General features: G+C 42.8%; 1 protein-coding gene across 2 annotated transcripts; it reads right to left on the bottom strand.

Annotated features, from left to right (window-relative positions):
* Positions 1-412: 412 nt before the first annotated feature.
* TTPAL (alpha tocopherol transfer protein like) lies at positions 413-11,195 on the bottom strand. 2 transcript variants are annotated; one of them, XM_067554350.1, is made up of 6 exons: positions 11,124-11,195; positions 8,991-9,444; positions 8,065-8,258; positions 5,637-5,747; positions 4,488-4,685; positions 413-2,469 (listed from the first exon to the last, which is right to left on the bottom strand). In XM_067554350.1, the coding sequence occupies exons 2-6, from the start codon at positions 9,427-9,429 to the stop codon at positions 2,464-2,466; spliced, it is 948 nt and encodes a 315-aa protein (XP_067410451.1). In that variant the 5' UTR covers positions 9,430-9,444; positions 11,124-11,195; the 3' UTR covers positions 413-2,463. The 2 variants fall into 2 exon arrangements, with proteins under 2 accessions (XP_067410451.1, XP_067410450.1); XM_067554349.1 differs by having other exon boundaries at positions 413-4,685.
* Between the last annotated feature and the right edge of the window lie 924 nt (positions 11,196-12,119).

Raw genomic sequence — 12,119 nt, 5'->3', positions numbered from 1 at the left:
TAAGAGTACTTTTGACTACGCTTAGTTTGATTGGAATAGGCATGTCGTCTTGTCTCTCAGCAGATTCAGTTGAGCTAACTCAGCAACCTTTAACATTCAAGTTGATAGCACTTTTTTTTGGTTACTCAAACTTCATCCAACATAGTATACATCTTGCTTAAAGCATTGGTCTCACTGTATTTGATGAATCATGATTTTCAATTTGCCCTGAGTAGGAATCTGGAACTTAATAGCTGCTCACACTATTTGGTACAACTTAAATACAAATGCCAGATCACATTGATGTGCCTTTTGGAAAAAAGGAGTCTGATGCAGTAGAGGGAAATAAGATTTAAGTTGCACTGTAATTCAGTGACATTTAAGCTAATTTGAAAATGGTTGTACATACACGCTTAAAATAACATAGAAGCTGTTATGGTAGAATTGTTTAATACCCAGTCATGCATAATAAAATTACACATTTTGACCACTCCATTTTATAAAATGCAATATAAAAATAAACATTTTATCAAAAGAACAGATGTATATTAAACCCAACAACTTCAGGCCCACTTCAAATAATTATTTTGCTTTTTGTTTTAACAATCATGTATACTACTAGACTTGTGCCAAAAACCCTCATCCATTCCCTGAAAGACCTCAGTACTTATATTTATTTGCCATAGTATAAATTCAAGTATTTTATTTACAGTATGCAGTTAACCTTTGTCATGCTTCCTGTGAGATAGTCAAGGCTGCCAAAACAGTTTGAGGATAATCTCACAAGTAACTGTTCTGCTTAGGCAGTAACTTAGAGGAGGTGCTCACTCAGCCAGCCTCCCCCAGAATTGATTTTTATAAAAGTGTAGTTGAAACAGCCACATTAGGTTAATTCTAATACAGAAAGGGATTTTTTTTTTATAGCTAACTTCATTGCTGTTCCTTCCCTCCTGCTTTAAAGATAAGGAAGCACTAGATATGTGGTCCTGTTGTAAAACACGCTAGCCAGTTTTCTTTATAGTGCCATCACCCTCAGACAAAAGAGCTGCCTGTCACTAAATGGTTTGACAACTTAACTTTCCTATACATTTTTTTTTTTAAATACTTTAGGTACCAAAATATTCCAGCTGTTAAGATGCAGAACTCAAGACGAACTTCTTTAGGAAGACAAGCAAAGCATCTGCCACCAAAAAGGAATTAGAAAAGTTTATAGCTGACCATAATGAATGAAATACTGGCCTTGTCTATTTACGCTGTATTAACTGATAACTGAGCTATACTGAATGTAAAAGCTGGACTCCAAAGAGTCTTTAGAACAACTCCAAAACAAAAGTTCTGTGGAGGGAGAAAACTTAAGTCTCCATCTACAAGATGAGCAAAGCTATTGTATTTAAGGATAAAGTACAACAAATTGTCAATTTTTCCTCCAAGGAAGACCCTGGTTTGAGGTCACAACTAAAATCTAGTTTAGTTACCACATTTTAAGGCATGTCAGAGTGCAAAAGCATTGGAAAAAAATCAGGTGTTACCTTGGTTGCTGGAGACTTCCCACTTACTCCTTTTAAAGGAGGAACTTAAGTTTTCTAAGCTGAAGCTGTCCCTCTTCAATAGTTATATAACTGGGCAGCTCCTCTTAGGATATGTCTACACTACACACTGGTGGCATCCATTCTGATGGGTAACTGTACACATGGGGGGTGCTCTGGCAGCTCCCCATTGCCAGAACCTTTCACTGCTGTGGGGAAAAACTCCAGCAGCAGGACACTATGCTGCTAAAAATAGTGTAGATGGGGGGAAGGCACTATGTGGGCAAGTAGGGTATGTATGCACCGGGTTAGGAACGTCCTTCCTCTGCTTGCCTGTGTACTTTACCATCTACGCTGCTATTTAAATCTGTGCTAGGGGAACACCGTATACATGCAGTGTATTTATGGTGCATGTCACCAAAAGAAGCATGCAGTGCAGATGTAGCCATTAAAGGGGAAAACTACCCCACCATGAAAGAGGAAGGAAGAATAAAGCCTTCCATGCATCCAATTCAAAGACAAATGATGTACCCAATTTAGGTGGGCAGAGGGAAATTAGTAGTAGACATCCACTCAAACCCTCCAAGACACCCCAGCACACTTTTGGCAGTTAATTTAGATAGATAGCTTAGGTTGACAATTATGGTTTTAAGCAATGCCACATTCTGCTGTTTTACTAGGTGGAAGAAGGGTTGGATTAATCTCCACAGTCAAGGCAAGCAACGTGAAGGTCAAGTACTGCACCGTAGATCTGAGGGGAAGTTTTGCTCAATTGAAGAGACATTAGCCAGCATTCCATTTCTAACATGTTTGCAAGAAAACTGGGGATTAACAGATTGTTAATGACAATATTTTCCACCTAAGATACTTTTCCCCATGAAAATTAAGACAAGTATAGAAAGGGGCAGGCGCTGTCATGCATTGATGTTAGAGGCAGGAGAGTCTCTCCTACTATCCTTCATACCTAAAAAGGGAAGGAAAGAAAAAAAGCTATATTGTCTCTCAACAGATTCCTGCCAGCTCTCCAGCATCCTCTACAACAAAGGAAGTGGTCTGCTAAAGTGCCTCTGTTCAACTGACAGGATATGAACTTCTTGTTCCCCATGAAGCTATGAACTGCTAACTGGAAAAAGCTTTATATTTTATTCCTTTCAAAACCCAATCCTACTCTTCTATTGCTTGAAAAAAAAGCTAGCATTCTGCCAAGCCAAGGAGCTGTGATTCTCCTAATCTATTCCTTCCCAAACTCTTTTTGGCAACATAGTCATGCTATGGTGTAATCTAGGAAAAGACATTCAAACAAGTACAATTTGGCACTCAGAGAAAAGGATGGTCCAACTCCTTGAGACCATATATTTCATATTTACAGTAAGATAACTGGTCCTTGTTTCCCACTTGGCACTTAGTAAAAGATTTATCCTCCGAACCATTCTCCTTCACCCCCGCCCCCAAGAAATTTCAAAATTTTTAAAAAGTGCTATAAAGATGAGTTGACTTATGATAATGAGTATTATTGTCCACTGACATATCCTTTGAAATAACTGGGTGTGCTTTCTTAGCCGTAGGAAGGTTTTACTTTTGCACTATTTATATAGTGCATGACATGTGCAAAGATAATGTGCTCAGAATTAATTTAAAATTCAATACCATGACACACAAACTTGGGGAACAGCCTAGAAAGGAGGAGGACATCTCAACCTCATTTGACATTACAACTAAGGGTCTAAAACACTGGAATACATAACCCAGGCTTAAGCTCTACAAAAGTGACCAAAGTCTGGATTTTACAGAAGAAGCTGCCGTTCAAAGATCTGACACACAGCAAGTTACTTAAACCAGGACAAACATGAGCAGAGAACACAACTGCAATACAACAAACCTACGAATATTCTTTTAAAATATCTGTCTACATTTGTTTTACAAAGACTCAGATTCAAAAATTCTATCCACAGTAATGTAGCTCAAGAACTACCTTGCTTTCTCTTACTTAATATTGCCTTCTATAAATGCTACTGCTACCTGCTACAAAATCTTTCCTCATAGGTTCTATTTAAGCTACTTAGGTTGAAAAGGCAGGGCATCAAAGCAACTAGCTGAAGAAAAGAGCAACTGATTATATCTGAGACATGCTGAATATGAGTGAATGACCTCACTTCTCTTCAGCTGGTCCCAGATTGTTGTCAATATTCAAAGTTGCATCTTATTGGAAAAAAGTTATGGAATACATGATTTGAAAGGCTCAGCCTTCTGGAAGTGGAATTTGTATATGATTACACTGTATTTTGAAATAACTAGTCTTTCCTTTCTAATCCAAAGGGCAAATCTGTTAGGAATTCCACACATGCAGAGAGTGCAAAATATCAGGGAGAAGCTCCAGTATTCATTCCGATACTCCTGGAGCACGTCGGTGCACAGAAAGGACCAAGTATTAGGTCCAGGACTGTGAATTAGACATTTCTGACAATCTTCATTGACAGAGCTTCACTCTGCAGGGTGCACTGATGATGCTATTTTTTGATGGTTGCCAAACTAGCAAGTCTTTTCGGCCATTTTTACCGAGAGAGACGTTGTCAGATTCACTCTTTTGAGACATTTTTCTCTCACTACAATTAAGAGGAATTTGCTAGACTACATCTTTCACACTGGGATTAAGGATCCGTAACACTTGAGGTGGCTGGGAATGATGTGTTTTTCTGCCTAGATTCCAATGAGAACTCTGCCTTGCTCCCATCATGCTCACTTTAACTTGCTTTGGTTCCACAGTGTAAAGTGCCTCAGCAGTCTACTCACAAACTTCAGGTTTAGAAGTAAGGCAGAGTTCAGAACCCCACTGTTCTTATTCCTTTCAGAACAGGAGAGGGCATCTAGACTGCTAGTGCAAGGAAGCTTCCTTTAACTGCTTTCTTAATAACAGTAATAGAGTTGAGGTTTCATGCCTCGCAGAGGCTCATCACTCTGCTTCTCCTCAGCATCCCCACTCACTAGAGCTTCAGATGGTAAGCTGTCACTTGGGAGAACCAGCTGAGAGAAGTCTTGCAGAAAATCCTCTTCGGAGGCAAGCAGCAATTCATTCCAGCCAGTAATGTCCAGTTTCCCTGAAGTGCCACCATATTCTTCAGGAAGGATACTTTGTGGAAGGTTTTGATGTAAAGAATTCAAATCAGAGCCATGAAGAAAAAACTGAAGAAGAAAATCCCAAAAGACATTAACAGAATGTATCAGACACTTTTTCAGCTTGTTAATAAAACATTTTAAATCTGCAGCGAGACCAGCACATGACAACTAGGGAGAATATTCTGCTCTTTAAATAATTCTAAGGGGCACATTTCAAGATGAGGCCACTGACTCTGCATGTACAATTGCAAGCAATATCATTTGCAAAGGACAGTGCACAACATTGTGCAGCAAAACGAAGAAGGCAGTTGGACCCCCTTTGAAAGTCTTCTCTTATTCAGGCAATCCAGCTAGTAAATCTTAATCACAATAACTAGGTTTCCAGTTCAGTGTGAGTCTAAACTCATTCACAAGGACTGGGAGTGCAGAGGAAGCAGCACTCAGCCCTGTGGAGAAAGGCATCCTCTTTGGTATGTGAAAGAGAAGAATCAACCAACTTCAGGGGGAACAGCATGCAGCCCTGCTTAGCTGATGAGAAAGTTACTACAACATAGGATCCTTGAGAAAGGAAGGGGAAGAATAAAAAGGGATAAGAAAAAAGAACAACTCAGAAGACATCCTCCAATGAAGATAACATTAATGTATAGGATGCTATTGGCTCAATAATCCCAACTTCAGAGGAAACTTACTGTATTGAATACATAATACAGGTACTAAAACTATGCATTCAACCAGGTACAATGCCAAAGTTGTACTTATCAAAGAAAGCCAACCACTTCTGTCATTGCTCTGAAAAATCCTACTGACAATTCTCCCTAACCCTCAGCATGCTTAAAGTGATAACGTTATGACAGAGCAAGACAAAAGCCAGGAAATGAGAAGCAAAGGATGATATGATCACAGACAGCTCGAGTAAAGGACATTGTGCCAACTTTTATCTGTTTCAATATTCTTTACATTTCATGTCCATCAGAGAGCTTGTCATTAAGCCCAGTATTAAAAGGCACAATCACTTACCCGGTTTGCTATCTTTTCCTTCAGAAAAGGCTTGATGATGGCAAATATTCCCTTGAATATGCGAGGTTCATTTATAATGTTGACGGCTTTTATTCTAATTGGAAAACCATCCTGGGGGGAGGAGATTTTTACAGCTGTTTAGAAACACTGGAGAGCTTTTTCTATTTAACCTTCCTGACACTGACTGACAACACAATCCAACTGCTGCCAAGATTCTATTTGCAATTCAAATGTAAATCGATGCAGTGAGGTAGAGTATATGTGTGCAAGAATCAGATAAAACCAAGAGGGTCTGGCACCCACTTAGAGCCTGACGGCACTCTTGGATCAGGAGATGTACCTGCAATAGTAAGTTTTCATTTTCTATGTCACTACTTCATCCCCAGCCCTCTTTTGAAAAAATGTAATGTTTTAAATTTAAGACAGGATCAGCCCAGGTATAAAAATGATAGCACATTACTGTACTGGAAGGATCAGTTAACCACCTTTGCCCCGGTCAGGATTCCCCAGTATAAAATGAGCGATCCTGGATTCTGAGGGTCGGATTCCCTGGACACAGACTCTGGGGAATCAAAAACACTGACTGGTCAGAGAGTAGCCCATATTTTAAACACAGCATTTTAAATGATTAAGGATCAGAGCCCATGTTATTCTGGAAAACATTCATGTATTTTGCATAAAAGGAGAAAAATTATTGTTACTATTCAACTGGAAATCCAACCAGTTGGTCAAGTTGACTGCAAAAGATAAAGGGGCCCTGCACTGGTGGACACCACACGAGCACATGGGAGGGAGGTCAGACAGCTTTATCAGCCTCCACTGGAACACAGAGCTCTTCAGAATAAGTTGAAATTTAAAAATAAGGTTAGTCCTGGTGCTTCCACTAGGAGGCTTTCTGCAGGAAGTATCAATAAAGGAAAAGGGTGTTTTTAGCAACTATAGTCTCATCATTGAGTTAGTGACACTTCCCTCTTCCAATAACCAACTCTGGCTGTACAGAGAACCCCCATTCAATGCTTGGGCTGAAGAGTGGACACTTGCACTGCATGCGTGTTTTCTCTGTAAAAGGTTTAATTAATTGGGGGGCTCTTGGCAGTGAGAGACTGATAACTCTTGCAAAAGCAAGCTTCTCTGCGTGCATCAGCCAAGTCACTCCAAGTCTAGCTAGCAAAAACTCCCATTATTCTAGTCCTGGGGTCTCCTCCCCTTGCCACAGGCTTTCAAGTGTGCCAAATAGCATCTGCTGTGGGATAAGAACTAGTGCACTCATCTCACATGCAACTTACACCATATTTCAACTGGGGTCTTCAATAGTAAGTTAAATAAGTATTAGTCCCTCACCCAAACTTCTGTGTACTTTATTTTATTTATATCTGTATTTATCAATTGAAATATATCACCCATTTCACTTGTGTAAGTTAATTGTGGATTCAGACATAACTTTGCAAAACAATCACGTTCAGATTGTGAAACTTCTGTAAGAACAGTGCAAAATATCAGCCAGTGTGTAATTAAGTGTCCGTTCTTGTTTTCTCGGAACTCTCCCCATTCTTCCGGCAGAGACACAACAAAAAAAGCGTGCACAGCTCAGGCTAGACTAAAGTTCATGGGAAGAATAAAAAGTCATTCAAGAGGAGCTTGCACACATTATATTGCCAGCTCTCCTCTAGACTACAGAAAATGCTACAACTAAAACTATCATCCTCTCCTGTCACTCAGACCAGGTAAACCCTCTTAACTGTCCAATATCTGCACACCTCCACTTCTGCTTATGTCTGTTTTCACACATCCTCTCCCTGTTCCCTGTGCTCCTCCCGCTAAACATACTGTGAGACCCTTCTCAGTGTCTGCTTTGCACTTCCTTCTATACTGCCCTCCTTAAGCTTGGAGCAGCCTCTTTCTTCTCGACTTCTTTCTTCTTTGAAATTCTTCCTCAAAAAACACCTTTCTGGGAAGTCTTTCAAAAGCCAACTCGGCAAAATTTCTGCAGCACCACTTGAAACTTGCGCAATCATCCAAGGCTCAGTGTGTGAATGGTTCTATGTCCCATCTAGATTGGAAGATCTTTTAGCAAAGACCATTTATACAGCAGTGCATATTATTAACACTGGAAGATCAGCAAGGGGGTCTCTTCTCCCTAGTCTTACTTCACTTATCCTCCCCCTACCAGATGGCCAGCAGGCTCAACAACTCAGAGTTCATGTTCCCAAAGTAGCAGTAGTCTTGGGAGGCTGGGAGTATAGAGTCAGATCCACTAGCAGCTAGCAACAACCAGTTAAGAGTTGGGAAATTAGATGGCAGAAACACATTTTAAAAGCATTCTGGTAAAAGCCAACATATAAATATTTTTGTTAGCACTAGCAGAACTCTAGACATAGAAGCAGTAGTTTACAGTGCACACCTTCCCCCCTCCCAACGCAGGTCTTACCTGAAGAATTCCAATCACTTTTTTGGCTACAAAAGGACCAAAATGAGATGCCTTAGATAAGCTGACTCCTTTGTAGTCTGCAAGGATTACAATTCCATTCACCTGGGTCTCTTCGGACTGAATGAGTTTTTCTAATGTTAAGTATATGGCACGAATGTTCTCAGTAATTGGATAATTACTTGGTGTCCATCTGTCTAAGGTTACAAGACACGTATAGTTATTTTAGAAAGTAAATATAAGACTATAATACATATGCCAAAAATGATTATCTATTTTCCATAACTCCTAAATTATTCTTTAATACCTAATTTCTCAAGCAAGATGCCATAATGGCAACTCATGTTTACTTCAAGGAGAAAAGTGTCTTAAGAACCCCATACTTTCCCCAGCACAGATTACTAGAAGAGAAATAGTTTCATCTCAGAAAGAAAGCAGGTAAACGGGAAAGAAAAGTATGAAAACAGTTTACAGCAAACCTGGCAGCACTGAAAGCTGATTTGGGATGTCAGCATCCTAGGCTGGAGTAAAGGCCAGAGGCTCGTCGTCCCACTTCGAACCCGCAGTTTGTTGTCAAAGAGGATTATTATAAACATCTAGAAGACAGCAGACCTATTCCTATCTCGGCTGACTGCACATTCATATTTTTCTCAAATCATCAGGCAACCACATCAACCCACTTTATATTTTTGGTTTTACTTGACAGCAGCTATTGCTAAAACAGGAAAAAACTGATCTAAACTGGGCAAACGACAGACAATCCTTTCACAAGTTAACTTTTCAGATTTCAAAAGGAAGCAAAGCCATGTAATCTGCAAGAGCCACCACCAGTGTCTGCAAGAGAGCGAGAAACAGACCACCACAGTCAGAGCACATCTCAAAGATATAAAGAATCTTGTCCCAACCAGGGAATTTAGGCATTACAATACCTGGACGAATGCAGACAACGTGGCGTCCCTCAGCGTCCAAGTGAGGCAGCACAGTGAGAAAGCCAGACGCTAGGACAGCCTTAATTGCTGATGGTTTCAAGTTATTGAAGACCTCAGGCCAGCTCCTCCTGCAGCTGTGATAGTTTACTAGAAGCTGAAGCGCTCGGTCGTAATCAAATTTCCTGGCTCTAAGGAACCTTAGCAAGAAAGCATCGTCCAGACACGTACCCAGGGTAGGGTAATCCTTACACACCATGTCTCGGAGGGCTTGCACATCACGAAGCCTCCATTCAGGTTTCTCCTGCAGTTCTTCACGAGCCTTGGCAATAAGGGCAGGGGAAAGTGAGCACACATACCTTGGCTGATCTGGCAGGAACTCATTATCCGATGGAGATCCCACTGATGGGCTCGTTCGGGTACAGTCACTGTCTGCTGACATTAGTTAGCAGGAAGTCTGTCCAAAACAACACATACAACAAATAATTCACCATGCTATCAGTCATAATGCTTAATATTTACGTAGTATGTATTACCTTTAATAAATATATGGGAAAACTATGGCACAGAGAAGCTAAGTGGCTCAATCACAGAGCCAACAGGAATTGGTATCAGAGCCAGAATTAGGGTTCAGAAATTTCTGGCTCCCTGTCCTAGAATCAGACTACTAGACGATGTACTTCTCTTACTGTTTTATATCCCCAAAGGGTATAAAATAATATTTGAAGAGGCTTTTGCACGTAAGTCAGTTGATGATGGCAAAGCTATGGAGCTTTGCCAATAATCTACTGCAAACAGTAAATCAAACAAAGAAATTAGTATGTATCAGCACTTCTTATATCCAATTAAAAGTTGAAATAAGATAAATGTTGCCCTGATTGGGATTTTGACAGTCTCTTACACCAACAGATCTGCATCAGTACAGCTGACTAAAATTTTTTGAGTCTCTGCATAAAGCATTAATCAAGTTTCAATCATTATTCTTCTGACTAAAAGCTTACAACAGGAAGTTGTGTGTAAGCGTCAATTAGCATGGGTACCCATTTATGACATTTGGGTAATTAGTTTACAGTCAGATGAGTAGCATTCTTGAAGTACCTGTCTTAATTATCCTGGAAAGTACTGCAATGCACAGACTGGATAAGCGTAGTAGATACAGAAACAAATTCTTATGGCAACAGTTCCTCAAATATATAGTAGATTAAGCCACAGATACCTTCAAACTGAAAATGTGAATTATGTTGCAGAGTCCTTTACTGCATATGGTGCATGGATAAAGCGTGGGGAGGGTGGAAGAGAATAAAGGATGAAATACTATATTTGAGTTAATTCTTGGAGCTTGATTTGGGATTAGCACTAGGAAATATTAGGATAAAATTTTTAGCTACTGTGTTTCACATTCACTGGCAGAGAGTCCTTTGAGAGATGTGTTTGGGGGTGGGGAGGAGGAGGAGGCTGTGCCTTCCCCCTTAGATCATTGAGTAGGGATCATCTGTACAAATATCACACAGGATCAACTCTCTGACACAACTGCATAAATTGATCTTTTCATCGTCTATCATACCCTACCACCTCTATGTGCAGGAGAGCAGGATGGGCATGCGGGCTGTTTCCTGGGACGGGTCTCACATCTAGTCACACCCCAGGGACTCTAGGTAGCAGTCTGGATACCAGCAGCGGGGCTGACATTAGGCACCCAGGGCTACGCGTCACCCCCATCTGCGCGCAGCGGGGGCTGTCATCCCGTGCGGCACCACAGCTGGAGCCCACGCGGGGCCGAGTTGGGAGGCGGCAGATGTGCGGATCTCCCTAGCTGGCTGCCAGCCCCTGCCAGCGTGCAGGGGACCCTGATCCGTCGGGCCAGGCCCCGGCCACTGCGCCAGTGACGAGACTGGCAGCCTCCCACTCCCAGCACGGACGGTCCCGGCCCCGTATCACAGTCACAGACCCACCCACCCTGGCAGGGCAGAGCAGAGCAAAGCACCGACCGAGCCCGCGGCCCCCATCCGGGATTCCGGACACGCCGGCAAGAGAGGTTGCCCCTCCCCCCGCCCCGACATCCCCCGTCTCTCGCCTCACACCGGCCCTCCGTGTCCCCGGCCCTGGGCTCGGGCCGTGCCTTCCCCTGCAAATTACCGGATACTGGAGCGCCGGTTCCGAGCCGAAGGAACCGTTCCCGGGGGGAGGACGGGAAGACACCGTGACCCCGGAAACACATCGCCTCACAGTTCGGAAGTGACGCAAAGACTTAACTACTGCTAGGGGCGGGTAGGCTCGAGGCCGCAGAGCACTAAGCTCAATCAGTTCAGCGCGCGCGGAGCGGCTACGCTGCGGCCATCGGCGGGGCTGGGGGGATGTCGGGAGCCGGGAGGCTTGGTACCTTCCAGGGGGTGATTATGTGACCGCCCCCCCACACCCACACACTATGGTACTTTCGGGGTGAGGCCTGAACCTCATACACACACATTGTGGTACCTTCTGGGAGGGGAAGGCTGTGACCCCTCCCATACACACATTCGGGGGTGGGGGGGTGAGGATGCTCCCCATGGTGGTACTTTCCAGGTGTGTGTCTTTGTGCACCCCACACCCTCACCCTCCTGGGGCTGGGGAAGCTGCTCCAGGTTCTGCCAGAGCAGGGTGTGTGTATCACAGCGCTGCTCCCTGCACAGGCTGGTTACCAGCAGTGACTGGTCCCAACAGGCCCTGCTCCTTGGTACAAACTGAGAGCATGGCCTTGTGGGACCCACAATCTGCAGGAGGCCCCTTCACTGCTACAAAGGGGGTCGTGAGAGGAGGTATCCTCAGTGCTATGGATAAGGGCAAGGCTGCTGGGATTGCATTGTTTTTGTGATCTGCCATCTCCATGTGAAAAATGAGGGTGACTGTTGTCTGTTTTCTTTGCCCGTTAGGTATGGGCCTGGCCAACCTTCCAGTGCAGCCCCTGATTGTGCAAAGTTTGCAGTGTTTCATCATCATTCATGTGGCAGGGGCTGGGATGATACCGTCATGTTCCTCCTTTTTCTAATTCCTAGCACAGATTCCTAGCATTTAAGGGCAGAAGAATCCATTGGATCATTTAGCCTGACCTGTATAACACAGGCCACTACATTTTACTTAATGCATCCAACAAAG

Source organism: Emydura macquarii, unplaced genomic scaffold (assembly GCF_026122565.2).
Source record: "Emydura macquarii macquarii isolate MOO-44397 ecotype Brisbane River unplaced genomic scaffold, CSIRO-AGI_Emac_v2 contig_1483, whole genome shotgun sequence".
NCBI classification, from domain to species: Eukaryota; Metazoa; Chordata; order Testudines; family Chelidae; genus Emydura; species Emydura macquarii.
The sequence above is the reverse complement of the archived record's forward strand: the minus strand, read 5'-3'. Positions and strand labels throughout refer to the sequence as shown.

Coding starts and splice junctions, on each gene's coding strand:
- TTPAL (XM_067554349.1), bottom strand. CDS start 9,429: ATGTCAGCAGACAGTGACTGTACCCGAACGAGCCCATCAGTGGGATCT. Junction 8,259..8,990: donor CGTTGTCTGCATTCGTCCAG/GTATTGTAATGC, acceptor TTGTAACCTTAG/ACAGATGGACACCAAGTAAT. Junction 4,686..5,636: donor AGGAAAAGATAGCAAACCGG/GTAAGTGATTGT, acceptor TTTCTTCTTCAG/TTTTTTCTTCATGGCTCTGA.